Consider the following 17628-nt stretch of genomic DNA (forward strand, 5'->3'; position numbering starts at 1 on the left):
GTTGTCTCTGGAGGATGTAGCAGTTTGAATAGCATTTCAATAGCTGCAGGGGTGCTTCTCATTCTTAGACTAAATGTCTTTGGGGGAATCAGAATGTCACCATGAAAATCCTGTCGGATTGTCAAGCTTGTGTTGATATATGATATAGTGAGTGAGTGAGTTTGGTTTAACACCACTTTTAACAGTATTCCAGTTATATCATGGCATGTCGGCTTAATGTGTAAGGAAAGCCCAAAGTGATGCAGGTCTCAGAAGTTTACCACTTTGGTGAAACCCACAAGCATGGGTATGGTACTGACAAACCTAGAAACATAATCGGGTCGAATCGGGATTCGAACCCACAATCATAGGTTTCTGGCGTGCCCAAGGGGGGCAACTCAGCACAGCGAATCGTGGCGCCTTAGACGACTGGGCCACCCGTGCCCGATATAACTTGAGGCTACAGCTACATCACTTGGCAATGCTTTGCACTGAGCACTCCTACCACTGTTACAAGCTACCGCTGAGAGTTTCCCAGATATAGCAAATGGCGTTACAATAAATATTCTGGGGGATTGCTTGGCTCTTGGTGCTATCTGCTGCAACTTGAAGTTCTGATCCTCCAACCACAGCTAACCAACCATGAAGCTCAGCTTTGCATCTCTCCGACCTGCCTGTCCATGCTGATGAGAGGGCAGAGTGATCAAAGACAAATAACCATGATTGGTAACCAAGGGCATCATGTGCCCTGGAGGTAGAAGAGGCATGTTTTGGGTTCTGTGTTTTGTGATCGAAAAGGAGAAGGAAATTGAATGTAATGTACCAGGATAAGTACAGTATCATGAAAATGTATGTCAGTATATCCTGAACTATCCAAATTCATGTAAGTTTGTCAATTTATCAAAATGCCAGTTGTGGCAGATGTCTGCAGTAGAAATGCAGGGATGAAATCTGCTTACCCCTTCATACTTGTTACAGCAATGACAGATTTTTAAGGGATGTTTCAGACATTTTGCTGAAATTTGAGGACACTGCTTTTTTAAGTGTGAGTTTGGTTATACACCACCTTTAACAGTATTCCAGTTATATCGCAGCATGTCAGCTTAATGTGGGAGGAAAGCCCGAAGCGATGCAGGTCTCAGAAGTTTACCACTTCGGTGAAACCCATGAGCACGGGTATGGTGCTGACAAACCTAGAAACATAATCTGGGCGAACTGGGATTCGAAGCCACAATCATAGGTTTCTGGCATGCCCAAGGGTCACAACTCTGTACAGTGAATCACGGCGCCTTAGACAACTGGGCCATCGGTGCCCCCGCTTATTCAAGAAGCATACTTACATCACCAACAGCAATAGCTGAGATGTAACTTTCATTTCTAGATAATCCAGGTAACCTGAGCCAAAATCAACTTCCTTGGTGAGTTAATCAAGAGCTTCAGAACAATATCAATTTATTTGGATCAAGCGACCTACTATATGTACTAGAACTTACAGATGGCACCCATATTGGTGACAAATGTCAGTGGTCAGTGATCCAGGTCCCTGGTATCCTTAAGCAGTATAGCAATATTGCCAAGATGACAGCATGCAGGTTGAATTTAGGAACTTGACAAGCATTAACTGTCAGAAACCTCCAAACAAACACAACTTGGTGATACTTCATAGTTTGCAGTACAATGTGCCTACTGTCAGTATGGCGCGGGAGACACATGTGTGTCTGCATCTCTTTCTGGTTCTAAATCGAGATCTCCCAGTCTCAAACACAGGCACTTTTTGGCATGTTTGACAATTTTAGAAAAAGCAACAATTTCATTCAAAGGTTTTCCCTTTCTTCCTCATTTTGTAAGATTTCATTGGTTTCTAACCTAAATTCAAACTTGTCTTGAACACATACCAAGGCCTCGGCTGTACATCTCAATTGTCTCTCTGCATCTTAGTATGATCAGCCGATTTTGTCCTGTTTTGACATTTGTCAATTTCGATCACCATGGGAATCGTGTCTGATGTGATGTCATTTTTTTATGGAAAAGGGAAGACAGTTTCGATTGTTTTCTTTCAACAGTTTTATCCAATCTCATTAAAATCAGATCTTAGTTCTCGCTACCGCTAAACAAAGATCTGAGGACATCCCATTAGGGGTCACATCAGAACGCCCTTTCATCCGACCTATCAGTGTGTCGCTTACCAGATTATGAAAGTGACAGTCGGAATGTGATTTCTAATCATGCAATCTCTGAGACTTTAACTCCGAACGCAGGGTATTCCGAACAATAGTTACGGATTTAACAACTGAATCCTTACAATCTAGACCATATATTAGCCATTCCAGAATGTTTTTTTGTTGAGGTTTCAAATTTGTAATTGAGAATTTGTCAAAATACGTTTCAAAGTGTAGTCGCCAATTTGAAATTTGTGCTGTCAGCTGCCTTCTGATTGGTCATTCCTTTGGTCGGTCAAAGTTCGCGCAAGGTCGGTCTGACGTGACCCGTAATGGGATGTCCTCAGATCTTTGTTTAGTGGTAGCGAGAACTAAGATCTGATTTTAATGAGATTGCAGTTTTATCATACTCTACACTGTATAATGTTCTGGCTAATGTCTGTGTTTATGGTCAAAACTTACTAGAAATCATCACAAGGACATAAACTGTCATCACATGCCATATGCATTTTGTTCTGTAGCCCTTGGAAACCTTACTATATTCAGGTTCTCTTTTTAGCTTTGTCAGTAAAACCAAGTAATTTTATTGTTCATCTTATTCCGTTTTCCTTACATGAATTAATGTTATGTACATTATTTATGAAAAGGGATTTAATTGGCTAACTTGTGTACATTGAAGATTAGCAATCTGTAGTGTACATTAATGGGGTTGAAAAATCAACATAGGCAAAATAAAAGTAATTTTATGTGAGTTGTGTTTAGATCTTGCACATGACATACATGATTCTCCTCCTACATGACATGATTCTCCTCCAACGTGACATGATTCTCCTTCTACATGACATTATTCTCCTCCTACATGACATGATTCTCCTTCTACATGACATGATTCTCCTCCTACATAAAATGATTCTCCTCCTACATGACATGATTCTCCTACATGACACGAATCTCCTCCTAAATGACAGAAATCCCCCTCCTGCATGACACGATTCTCCTTCTACATGACAAAACTCCTCTTAGATGACACGAATCTCCTCCTAAATGACATGAATTTCCTCCAACATGACATGATTCTCCTCCTACATGACATGATTCTCCTCCTACATGACATGAATCTCCTCCTAAATGACACAAATCCCCCTCCTAAATGACACGAATCCCCCTCCTACATGACACAATTCTCCTTCTACATGACAAAACTCATCTTAGATGACATGAATCTCCTCCTAAATGACATGAATCTCCTCCTACATGACATGATTCTCCTCCTACGTGACATGATTCTCCTCCTACATGACATACTCTCCTTCTACATGACATGATTCTCCTCCTACATGACATGATTCTCCTCCTCAGTAAAATGATTCTCCTCCTACATGACATGATTCTCGTCCTACATGACATGAATCTCCTCCTAAATGACACGAATCCCCCTCCTAAATGACACTAATCCCCCTCCTATATGACACAATTCTCCTTCTACATGACAAAACTCCTCTTAGATGACACGAATCTCCTCCTAAATGACATGAATTTCCTCCAACATGACATGATTCTCCTCCTACATGACATGATTCTCCTCCTACATGACATGAATCTCCTCCTAAATGACACGAATCCCCCTCCTAAATGACACGAATCCCCCTCCTACATGACACAATTCTCCTTCTACATGACATGATTCTTCTCCTACGTGACATGATTTTCCTCCTACATGACACACTCTCCTTCTAAATGACATACTCCTTCTACATGACATGATTCTCCTCCTACATGACATGATTCTCCTCCTACATGACATGATTCTCCTCCTACATGACATGATTCTCCTCCTACATGACATGATTCTCCTTCTACATGACATGATTCTCCTTCTACATGACACGATTCTCCTCCTACATGACATGATTCTCCTTCTACATGACATGTATCTCCTCCTACATGACATGATTCTCCTCCTACATGACATGATTCTCCTCCTACATGACATGATTCTCTTCCTACGTGACATGATTCTCCTTCTACATGACATGATTCTCCTTCAACATGACATGTATCTCCTTCTACATGACATGATACTCCTACATGACATGATTCTCCTCCTACATGACATGATTCTCCTTCTACATGACATGATTCTCCTTCAACATGACATGTATCTCCTTCTACATGACATGATTCTCCTCCTACATGACATGATTCTCCTCCTACATGACATGATTCTCTTCCTACGTGACATGATTCTCCTTCTACATGACATGATTCTCCTTCTACATGACATGATTCTCCTTCAACATGACATGTATCTCCTTCTACATGACATGATACTCCTACATGACATGATTCTCGGTCTACATGACATGATTCTCCTCCTACATGACATGATTCTCCTTCAACATGACATGTATCTCCTCCTACATGACATGATTCTCCTTCAACATGACATGTATCTCCTTCTACATGACATGATTCTCCTTCTACATGACATGTATCTCCTTCTACATGACATGATTCTCCTCCTACATGACATACTCTCCTTCTACATGACATGATTCTCCTTCTACATGACATGATTCTCCTTCAACATGACATATATCTCCTTCTACATGATATGATTCTCCTCCTACATGACATGATTCTCCTTCAACATGACATATATCTCCTTCTACATGACATGATTCTCCTTCTACATGACACGATTCTCCTCCTACATGACATGATTCTCCTTCTACATGACATGTATCTCCTTCTACATGACATGATTCTCCTTCTACATGACATGATTCTCCTCCTACATGACATGATTCTCCTTCTACATGACATGATTCTCCTCCTACATGACATGATTCTCCTTCAACATGACATGTATGTCCTTCTACATGACATGATTCTCCTTCTACATGACATGATTCTCCTCCTACATGACATGATTCTCCTCCTACATGACATGATTCTCCTTCAACATGACATGTATGTCCTTCTACATGACATGATTCTCCTTCTACATGACATGATTCTCCTTCTACATGACATGTATGTCCTTCTACATGACATGATTCTCCTTCTACATGACATGATTCTCCTTCTACATGACATGATTCTCCTCCTACATGACATGATTCTCCTTCAACATGACATGTATGTCCTTCTACATGACATGATTCTCCTTCTACATGACATGATTCTCCTCCTACATGACATGATTCTCCTTCAACATGACATGTATGTCCTTCTACATGACATGATTCTCCTTCTACATGACATGATTCTCCTTCTACATGACATGATTCTCCTTCTACATGACATGATTCTCCTTCTACATGACATGACATACTCTCCTTCTACATGACATACTCTCCTTCTACATGACATACTCTCCTTCTACATGTCCAGTCACTGTGGTCGTCAAGGTATAAAGTACAATTGTACTATAGAAACTATCAATTTAATATTTATTAGTTTGTTTGGGGGATATTTAACTGAGTACAGTCTGCTTATTAATTTAATCTGCCGAAGCAGATTTTATTCTGACTAGTGCAGTCAATATTAGGTAAAATTTTGTTGCCATAATCTCTCATTATTTTATTATTTCAGGTACGCTGTGGCAATTCCGGTAGTTCTAGGAATTGCAATCATTATAGGTGCTGCTTGTATAGCAAAAAGTAAGTTGACTTTCACCTCACAACAGTATGAGCACTGTATTACTAAGGCTGAAGGGCTCTTTGTCATATAAGGTAGTACATAAAACTTTTTTAAATTCTGTATGCAGAAATCTTCCAGAGCATAGAATGTATGTACAGAAATTAATGTACAGAAATCAACTCTACCACGTAAGTCTAACAATAAGTCCAACCCCCCTTCCAAAACCACCTTAGCCTTAATCAAGTTCTCACTGTAAGTATTTCCTTTCTTTGAAATTGGCAACCTTGCACTCAATAATATTTAATATAAATTACGACAGTGAAAACGGTCGAACAATATCGTACAATAGCCACTGAGGGACAGTTCGATTATATAATTTGTAAAACTCCTGTCTTTATCTGAGAACACAGAAATCAGACATTAAAATTTTTTATGGGTCCATAGTGTTCAAGAAATAATTCTTATGTATCCTCTACCTCTTTTTTCACCATTGCCATAAATCCTGTATTTTGGCTACTGTCACACTGTAACTAAAATTTAAGATTTTCAACAGAAGTCCCTTTCACTGTCAACTACTCTTGATTAGTTGTTCCCCTGATAGCACATTCAGCTCTTTCGTGTGCAAGGCGGGAAAAACGTCACTTCTTTCCTGTGTGTGCTGGAGGACACATCTCCTTTCAGGATTGTCTCTAGCACTGTTTCTTTAAAACTTTAGCTATTAGTTTTCAATATTTTGTAGGATAACTATTCCTATGTAATATTTACTATAAGATGTTGTTTACAATTATTTATATTTATGGGCTATTCATATGAGTATTATTGGTTGAGTGTATGAGAACATGTCTCCCATGGCGTTGACAGCCTCTCCCTCACTTGTAAGAAGTGTGGCGAAACCTCAATCCTCTTGCTGGACATGTAGAGATGATGAATCAAGCCGTGAGCATTGTTCCTCCCCCCTCCAAGTCAGTGTCCTCAAGTCTTCTATGTTCTATCAAGAAGGCCAAAAGGAAGGATGCTGCTTAGAAATCCATTGAAGGTTTGATGGATATATCTTCTTCACCTGTGTGCCCTTTCTTCAGAAGAAGAACAACTTATGAAGTTGCAGAAGGAATTGGTTCAGATGACTCCCTCAGCTTACAGGCCTCATGACTCCTGACAAGCTGTGCCTGACTGCTACAGCCAGCTCCACAACTGGATGGTCTCCGGACAGCACGCCAAAAAATCGTCAAGTCAGCTTGGTAGTAGTTCTTATACCCCACTGGGAAACCTTTCAGTCCTGCACACCACACATTACCACAGACCAGCAGGCGCCTGTAATGTTAACTAAAGAAAAGTCGAAGTCCATGGGATCATCTTAACAATCCCATGGTTCCCGCACGGACTCCACAGGATGCCCTTGAAGTTAGTCTGAAGTCTTCATCGCTCCATGACTTACTGGACCTTCTCACACCCCATATGCCTCGTCAGGCATTGACACCGCCACACGGACTTCAAGATCAAGAACAGCATTCCTTACAGTCTCCAGCAAGGAAGCTTTTATTTCTAAAAATATCCCTACCAGATCACCTGTATGGGCACCATTCGATTTGATGAGATGACACCTAATCCACAACCTCCATTCTTTCTAAAACCAGAGACCATGTAATAGATCTTTTGTATGGTTCCTGCTGAAACACTCGTCAGACAATCCACAAAGGGACCTCATTGATTCCTTTGACGCTATGGATACCATGCACCATGCTATTGAGCTTCCTGGGTAATCTTGCACAGATTTTGATTCAGACACTCCAGAGGATGTTTACTCCTCATCTGAGGACACCATGATTTGTTTCCGGACACTCCTTTGTGGAGTGAGTAAGTGAGTGAGTTGGGTATAACGCCGCTTTCAACAGTATTCCAGTTATATCACGGCGTGTCAGCTTAATGTGGGAGGAATGCCCGAAGTGATGCAGGTCTCAGACGTTTACCACTTCGGTGAAAGCCATGAGCACGGGTAAGGTGCTGACAAACCTAGAAACATAATCGGGGCGAACCAGGATTCGAACCCACAATCATAGGTTTCTGGCGTGCCCAAGTGACGCAACTCAGCACAGCAAATTGCGGCGCCTTAGACAACTGGGCCGACCGTGCCACCACTCCTTTGTGGAACACGTTGAGGAACTTTGCCATTTGATGCCTGTCTTATAGCCGGAAACAGAACCGACTGATCTCTGGTTCCATGTCCTGCGTATGTCACAATATGTACACCAGACCTTACCCTGGCCCAGCTTTGCCCTCCAGTGATCAAGCATGCTTTGGAGAACTTACAGAAAATGAGACATGACAATCAGTTTACCCATAACAGCCCATTTTCACTCTCAAGTGCTTGATGACAAATTCCTTAAACAGATGCCCCACACTACACTCCATGAATATCAGGGCATATCTTAACGGGTCCATTCCTGGAATCAGAAACATCATTTCTCCCTTGAAGACATCCTATGATTGCATATCTGGTGATATGATAGCAGATTTGGTTGGATCAAGTCGTTCTCATTCATAGCCTCTTAGACACCATTGTCTGCATGCAAGAGGATTTATTGATCAATTTTTAGGGATTCAATGACAACAACTCCATGCTCAAGTTCGGTGTCAGGCCATTGTGGATCGAACCCAGAAAATGATCATGATCCAGCCTTTTACTACTCCCAGATTCTTCAATGACAAGTTGTGAAAAGTTATTGACAAAATTTGTCAAAACGCCATAGAATGATTCCAAGTTTCCACAATTAATCTGGCGGCCAAGACTTGTGGTTCCACCTACTCCTCCAAGCGCCAACCGAAAGCACGGGACATCTCCGTAAAGATGTGGGTTAGAATAAGTCTTCAACAACCCATGCTTGCCATAACAGGCGACTGCTGGATCGGGTGGTCAGGCTTGGTTGATGCATGTCATTGTATCCCAATTGCATAGATCAATGCTCATGATATTAATCACTGGATTGTCTGGTCCAGACTCGATTATTTACAGACCGCCATCATATAGCTTGAATATTGCTGAGTGCGGCGTTTAACAACAAACAAAAAAACAAACATTCAGCATGCTTCAAGGAAATACCTCTGGTTTGCTATCAATGGGAGACGCTACAAATTCTAAATACTACCATTCGGAATATGGATAGCTCCTTGGCTCTTCCCCAGGATAACAACACCCATCATCAGCTTCACACAACTACACTTTATGCGTCTCCATGGTCAGCTGGATGATTTCCTTGCAGCTGCATCAGAGCATGATCTTCCAGATCCATCTTATGATGCAGCTAGGCTGTATGGGCCACCCGACCAAGTCAGAGATCATACCAGTCCAGGACATTGTTTACATTTGAGCTCGTTGCCTCCTCTGCGACAGACGCCTCTGTCCTCCAGAAGATCGTTTTACCAAGACTCTCTTGATTATCAACACGTGCCTGTCTCGACCTACTCGTCCCATTCATTCTTGGATGTCTCTCCTGGGCACCCTAATGTCTCTCCAAGACATGACTTGCATTTTTCGCATTTAATTCACGCTCGTGTTAATTTACAGATTTACAGCTTTGCCCCCTCCAGAGCTGGATGAACACTCTACAATCTTTGACACTAAATGCACCCACTCAGCCCCTCCTGCCTTAATACAAGATCTTCTTTGGTGGACTTCCAGGAATCACCTCATGACAAGCTTTCCCTTGATGTTTCTGAACCCTGAACATTACCTGATCACAGATACACCTAAAGCAGGCTTTATGGACTGCGTTGGAACAAAATTTTCACATCAATTGCAGGGAAATAAAAGGGATTTATTATGCTCTCAAGAACTAGAAGATGTTGCTGTCCCCTTCATCAGTCCTCCTAGCTGTGGACAGCACCATAGTGGTGGCCTGTATGCAGATTTAAAAGGGGGAACCAAATCCTACTCCCTGATGATGGAAACTGTTCAGTTATTTGCTGGTTGGAAGTGAGACACATACCCTGGAAGTTCAACATTCTTGCGAACAGCCTATTCTGCAGGGGCTTTTTTGTAACAACAAAATGGACTGTCCACTGGAAGTTTTCCCATGGATCACGTCAACATGGGACATGTCCAATCTAGACCTTTCTGAACCTTTCATGCCTGAACCACCAGACCCAAGAACACTTCATGTCGATGCTGAAACTTGATCTCTTTGAGACAGGTATTTTTGCCTTCATGTTCTTCCCTCTCAGACAAAGTGTTACAGAAAATAGAAGTCTCAGATTGTATGATCATCCTGATCGCACTAGCCAAGCCGACCATAGTTCCCTCAAATACATCTTTCTCTGTTGATGAACAATCCACTCCCACTCCCACTTCCTCTACACAGTGATCTCCCATGACAACCCAGGTCGAACATTTTACCCGAATCTGCAAAATTTTCATCTCACCGCCTGGAAATTATCCCACAGAAGATGCAGGCATCCGGATACTCTCAATCTGCCTCTACAGCCGTGGCAAAGTCATGGAGACCCCCTTCCTCCCTCATATATAATGACCGTCCACAGTTTGTCCACTGGAGATGAGGAAGAGGAATAATGGATGATCCTGTTACCATCCCTATTGCGGCGGATTTCCTTTCACATTTATGCCAGGATAATAAGTTTTGGCATGGCACAATAGAAGGTTATTGTTCTGCACCCCAAAAGAGTGGGGGGAGTGGGAAAATCCGACATCGACAGCATCAGGATGTAAGTAGACCGGAAGCGACATCATCAGCAAGAATTATGAATGTCATCACAAGGTTGAAGTGATGTCACAAACCTCTAAGAACAGGAAGTGATATCATCAAACAGTATAATGATATATATAAATAAAATACCGGAAGTGATGTCAAAACCAAAAGTTTGTTTAGACCCGAAGTGACATCAAAAATGGAAATCTCTATTTGCGAGATGATTTAGAAATATCTTCAAAGTTTTGTTGACAGATTAGCATATATAAGGCTAATTTGAGTGAAGGCATCACATATTTGACTGATTCTGAGTATCATCCGATTTTCAAGTCCAGTGGGTTCAGTATTCCAGTTGGAATTATCTTCTTTCGGGTTTTGAATCGCCAAGCTATGGATTACCGGTACTAAGAATATAGGATCACTGTCAACTATACAGGGAGTTAACTAGAGGCAGAACACTGTCTATTCTCTCTGGTATATTCTAGCAATGAGGTAATAAAGGTAGAAGATTTGTAAGAATTATCAAAACAATAGTTATTGTCAATAATTCTAAGAATACTGCCTCTATTACATCAGATGTTCTCCCTCCCTCATCCCCAATCATCTGTCTCTAGTAGATTTATATTTGTTTTCCTGCCCTTTGCAGACACAGCTGAACGTGCTATTAGGGAACAACTAATCATGTGTACAGGTAGTTGACAGTGAAGAGGACTTCTGTTGAAAATCTGGAATTTGATTTACAGTGTGATTGCAGCCAAAATATGGGATTTATGACAATGATGTTATAGTGGTAGTATTCTTTATTAACAATGATAACTGATGTTGGTTCTTTTTAAGTTATTAGTTATTTGCCCACTTAACACCAACTTGAGGTTGTTCAAATTGTGACAGGTTGTGCTTGATGGGATGCTGGGAATGTCCTAGTTGTCCGAGGTTCTGCAATTTGCTTTGCAGTTTTTGTCTCCTAGGTGTGCCAGAGTTCTGTGATAATATACTGAACAGCATTGAAAACGCACCACCATGAAAATGGATGTATTTTTATCCGGGCTTAAGTCATATGAAAATAATTTTTTAATTTGACGTTTACACGATATGCGACTTTTCCATTGGACGAGAGGTCGGTCACATGGCCGCGAAATTGACGTTCATAAGTGTATAAACGACACAATTTGACGTTCATACGTTTTTCACGAGACCGTGTTCTTGAAATGACGTAAACACTGACGGACTACTTCCACATTCCTGGGGAAACCCCTGGGAATTCCCTACCACGAAAACATACATTAGCATTATTTCTGATCATTTAGAACCTTTTATCTTGGTCACAGCATTTCAGTATACATTGAGAAACGTAAGAGAGCTTGACTGCATGATTGTTCACGAATTTCCTCGCTACGGCCCATCCTAATGAGCAAACGGAAAAATGCACATCCAAACTATCGTCAGTATCGACTCGATCTGTGTCTAGGCTGACAGTGACCGCTTCCAGCAATCTACGAATTTACCTTGGTGTTTGATTGACGCATCTTTAATCACCTTTCAATAATCGGTCATTTGATCAATTATGACTAACACATGTAACCGCCACAGGTTCATTAACAACTTCGGAAATCCTCCCGTTACGTTTATCGTGTCGACCATTTTGACGTCTTGTACTTGATGTAATTTATGTATTACGACGCGCTGTCATTGTGACTGACTTACTGAGGTAGTTCATTACAGACCTTTCTCATCTAATGGGGATATTATATGAAGACATGTGTTGCGTAAGATGTTTCTGAAGAGCAAGTTCTGCATTCATACGCTCATGTCACCTCTCTTTTGGGGGATCTATTTTATTCCGCGATATAGCTGGTTGTTGTTTGGCTGTCAGTGTAAACATGAAGTCACACGTACTAAATAAAATTGTGTGTAGATCTTGGCCTACGTCCTTTGAGGAAAGAAATTGTGATAAAAAATTATAAGAATTGACTTTCACTTTGTGTGAGTTCATTGGAGTATGAACCTGCATAGAGTGAGGGCCAAACATTGTATGAACGTCGTCACAAGCTCCGACGTTCATACAGTTTGGCCCTCACTCTATGCAGGTTCATACTCCAATGAACTCACACAAAGTGAAGGTCAATTCTTAAATATATACCGGTAAGTGAATGAGTAATATACGACGTTCTGGACAAAGCATGAAGAAGAACAGCTTGTCAAAACACATTCCTAAATTTTTTGTGAGCGACTTCGCCAAAACGTAACAAATTGCGTGCACATCATGGAAAACATGTTTTGTTTCACGGGAAGCATGCAGAATAGGGCTATAAAAGCCACATCACTTGTTGCTGCAGACGTAAAGGCAACTGACACAAGAAATGTCGAGATTAACAGCAGAGGAATGTGAACGTGCCTTGGGCATGCTTCAAGCTGGTACGTCAAGTAGTGTAGTTGCACAATGGTTTCAATGCCATCATTCAACAGTCCTCAGGCTACTGAGCAGATATCAGCAGACACGAACCACCAGAGATCGACCACGTCCGGGTCAACGTCGTGTAACTACACCACGTCAGGATCGCCATATTGTCCATCGGCATCTTTGTGATCGTACACTCCCAGCTACCAGGACTGCAGCAACCGTACAAGGCAGACGGGGTTTGATCAGCGATGACACCGTATGTCGACGTATCTGCTCAGCAGGGCTACGTGCTCGACGTCCATATGTTGAACCCTTACTCACTGATCGACATCGAAATGAACGTCTGTGTTGGGCCAAAAGACACCGTCATTGGAGATTGCGGCAGTGGCATGGTGTGCTGTTTTCATTTACAGAATGCTGATGGTCGACTGCGAGTGTGGCGTCGACGTGGAGAACGTTACCACAATGACTGCGTTGTACAGACAGATCGATGGGGCGGAGGGAGTGTCATGGTGTGGGGCGGCATCAGTCATAACCATCGAACAGAGCTCCATCTTTGTCGTGGAAGAGTTAATGCCCTTTACTATAGGAATAACATATCTGCAAATCACGTCATCCCATTCTGTCATCAGCACCAGGATATGCACACCTTCCAGCAAGATAATGCAAGAGCGCACACAGCACGTGTTTCAACACAGTACCTTGCGAACAATAATGTGCCTCTGCTTCCATGGCCAGCTCTGTCACCCGATCTATCGCCAGTTGAACATCTATGGGATTACCTGGGTCAACGCCTTTCACGTCGTCTGCAAGTACAGAACCTGAGAGAACTTGAAGATACATTACGTCAAGAGTGGAATGCCCCAGAACACTATTCGCAGACTTATTCGATCAATGAGAAGATGTTGCATGGCCTGTGTTGCTGCCAATGGCGGACATACCAGATATTGACTTTTCATTTTAACCCTATGTGTCTTCCTTACACTGATGACGTAAATGTAATTACTGTGTGGTATTCCTGTTTCCTTTGTAGTCTTTCTTAATAATCCGTCTATGTCTGTTATAATTAAAATCGGTCATTGTTCAAGTTGTTATTGTAATATTTCAAGATTTATTGATGGTGCGTTTTCAATGCTGTTCAGTATATTTTTCTAAATGCAGCCCTGATTATAATTCTTAGTTTGTCAGCACTGTCCTGGTGGGTTTCACAAAAAAGGTAAAAGACTGACGAACTGCATCACCTTATTATGGGCTTACCCTCTTTATCAAGCCCCCCCAAAATAAACAGAAGAAAAAAATAACATTTAATGTCGCTTCACAAAACATGCTAAACGTCTGAAATCCAATAAATGTGTTGTTTCCTAAACATGCGTACTATTTTTATTTTTTTTCAGAATATCTTATGAACAAAAATCACACTCAATATGGACAAGTTGGCAACTCAGGGCAGAGACAAAATGGTGAGTGATATTACCAAATCATTAAAATCAGATATCTCAGCATGAAGATCTGACGCCACTTCCATAGTGGGTAGTCGTAAACAGTAACAAGGCTTCTCAGTCCTCAATAGGACAAAGCATTCAGACCAGCAAATCTGATTTTTGTATCTTAAAAATGAACTTAAACATCCAGTTCTGAATGTAAAGAGCAAGGGCCATTCTATTATTGTTGATATGTCTTACAGCATGAGTGCCATGTCATCTGCAGTATTTCTGTTATGTGTGGGTTTTCTTTTCTCAAAGTGTACAATAATTAACTGAATCATTTTAGAAATCAGATGCCTTAATGGCTAAACAGAACATGCATTCTTCATCTATATTGTGTGAGCAAAGTTTGCTCAGCGTTCGCCTGATGCAACCTTCCACACTATCACCCATGCACCCACACACACATGGGGGTACCATAACCTATTGTTAAACCAAACATGCCTAATAATAAATGAGATGTTGATAAAATGCATCTTCAATGTACGCATGGTCTGATCGTTTGATATGTGTATCTGAATAGTTTTTGCCAGGGCTGCGGTAATTCCCAATGCGACATTTTGTTCCCAACTCTTGAGACCTACAGCAGGTACCCAGGTAGGGTCAGGTAATAGAGCGTTGGGTACCCGGGAAGTATATTTGAACTTGTTCCAGCCCAAGTCTAATCAGAAATAATTTTTTAATTTGAAGTTTACACGATATACGGCTTTTCCATAGGACGAGAGGTTGATCACATGACCGTGAAATTGACGTTCATAAGTGTATGAACGACACAATTTGATGTTCATACGTTTTTCATGAGACCGTGTTCTTTAAATGACATAAACACTGACGGACTACTTCCACATTCCTGGGGAAACCCCTGGGAATTCCCTAGCACGAAAACACACATAAGCGTTCTTTCTGATCATTTAGAACCTTTATTCTTGGACTAAGCGTTTCAGTATACATTGAGAAATGTCAGAGAGCGTGACTGCATGATTGTTCACGAATATCCTCACTGCGGCCTTTCCTAATGAACAAAACGATGAAATGCACATCTAAACTATCGAAGTGTCGACTCGATCCGTGCCAAGGCTGACATTGACCTGAACAAACGAACATTCTGGAACATTCCGACGTTCATACAGTTTGGCCCTCACTTTATGAAGGTTCATACTCCAATGAACTCACACAAAGTGAAGCTCAATTCTAAAATCTTTGTGCTTTGCACTGAAACCTCCATAACACGTAAAGTACATCACAAGATGGACATCAGAAGTGATGCATTTGACAATGATGTCTTTCCAAACTACTTTTGGGCTGTATCTTAATTATGGGAAAAGTATAGGGGAATGCCCTCTCATAGAAGCACTTAATGGGCATTCTACACTCATCAGTTTCATCAGTTAGTTATAGTTTAATGATGGCTTTGTACTGGTACCATCCTTTTTAATGCTGCCATTAACTTATGAAACATTTGGAATTTGATGAAGCATAAGGGTTAAAAGAACCCATTTGTTAACGAAGCTTTGATACAGCCTGTTTCATGTCATCTTTGTATCCTTTGTTTTAACCTTGCAGGAGTTCCACAATCACCTCCTCAAGTTATTTGCAACGTATTTGGAGACAATGTCCAAATAGGAAACAACTGCCAAATGATTGTGAAAAACGAGGGCACTTCTGAAGATTAAAACGAGATGGCCAATCATGTGACAAGATGTCCAGTCACATGACAAGATGGCAAGTCACATGACAAGATGTGTGGTCACATGACAAAATGCTCATTTCATATTTGTGAAGTTTGATTTGCTGATTGATCTGCTTTTGTTCTTGCAAATATACAAATGTCACTCAAGTGAAAGTTTTGAGAACAGGTCTTTTCCCTACCCCTTCCAATGTCAAGTCATTATCTTATGAGATTCTTTTGGTAGACATAAATTGAGCTTTGTTGATGTTATTGATGTATTGATTGTTTTCATATCACACTATATACACTGGTGAATTTCTTAAAGAATTTATAACACCTGCCATTTAAAAGTATGCATGTTATGTGATTGAAATTGATTGTACTTAAAATATTTAAAGATTTGAAGACTTAATCAACTGGTTGTGAAATGTTCTAGTATTTGATAAAGGAAACATTTGAGAATATTCTTCACTGAAAGAGAGGCAGTAGTGCACACTAGAACATGTTTTGTTTTTGTTTCATATGTCAGAAGTTTGCAATTCTACTTCATCAATACATTAATGTTGTAATCTGTTGTGATTGAGTCAGTGGGTGGTTTTATTCCCCCTTTTGGTTTCATGCCACATGTCAGCTTTATGTGAGAGGAAAGCCTGAAGTGGTGCAGGGCTCAAGACGTTTACCACTTCGGTGAAACCCATGAGCACGGGTATGGTGCTGACAAACCTAGAAACATAATCGGAGACCTGCATCACTTCGGGCTTTCCTCCCACATTAAGCTGACACGCCGCAAGATGACTGCAATACTGTTAAAAGTGGCCTTAAACCCAACTCACTCAGTCCTTATGTGTTCAATAATTCTCAGGCTTACAACAATAATAACATAAAAAAGGATATGGCAAAACCTTCAGGTATTATTTCTAAAAAAATAAGCAAGAAAGGCATGAAAGAAATTCCTGTACTTTTATGAACCTCTATTATTATGCTTATGTTATTCCTACATTTCTTTGTTGCAATTCCTATGTATGAGCTTTTGAATATCGAATTCCTGGCATCCTGCATAATTCAGTGATGATTTTTTTTCCAATTGATCTTATGTTTTGATTACTGCTGGTTTGAGCCTTTTTCAGGGTACCTTGTAACTTTTGGTGAAAGAATAATCCATTGCTTGAATGATTGTTTCCAAATAATAAAATGCATAATTTCGATGTCAATCATGGTGATCTTGTAGAACCCTACATGTGTACCATTGCTTCACCAGTTGGCTGGCTGGTCCCATGCTAACTTGTGCCATCAACCAAGTTCCTGTTGATGTTTTAGTATCCTGTCTTGTTACATGTGTAATTGATGCAAGAACCCCAAATGATTCGTGCTATTTTACACATGTATGCATACTATTTTTATAATTGATTGTTGGATTATCGCTGTGTGTGATTTTCTTGAAGTCTTTCCAGGATGTATTTATGTTGTTGTTTGTTTGTTTGTTTAACGCCACACTCAGCAATATTCCAGCATTTATATACTTTTTTATATTTATGTTTTTAATAATTTCTACTGTTGAAAATCATAAAAATCATGCCACTTGTGTTGAGAC

At 40.7% G+C, this 17628-nt stretch overlaps 1 protein-coding gene across 1 annotated transcript in view; it reads left to right on the forward strand.

Moving 5' to 3' along the window:
* LOC139471840 (uncharacterized) overlaps nt 1-16287 on the forward strand; it is a 28112-nt gene extending 11825 nt beyond the window's left edge. Inside the window, exons 7-10 of the mRNA XM_071254338.1 lie at nt 1361-1397; nt 5736-5803; nt 14279-14344; nt 15932-16287. Coding sequence (XP_071110439.1) covers nt 1361-1397; nt 5736-5803; nt 14279-14344; nt 15932-16041 — 281 coding nt within the window. The 3' untranslated portion in view covers nt 16042-16287. The remainder of the gene's footprint in view (nt 1-1360; nt 1398-5735; nt 5804-14278; nt 14345-15931) is intronic.
* Nucleotides 16288-17628: the final 1341 nt, after the last annotated feature.

The sequence above is a fragment of the Haliotis cracherodii genome, unplaced genomic scaffold (assembly GCF_022045235.1).
Source record: "Haliotis cracherodii isolate W230 unplaced genomic scaffold, xgHalCrac1.p SCAF_23, whole genome shotgun sequence".
Classification (NCBI taxonomy): domain Eukaryota; kingdom Metazoa; phylum Mollusca; class Gastropoda; order Lepetellida; family Haliotidae; genus Haliotis; species Haliotis cracherodii.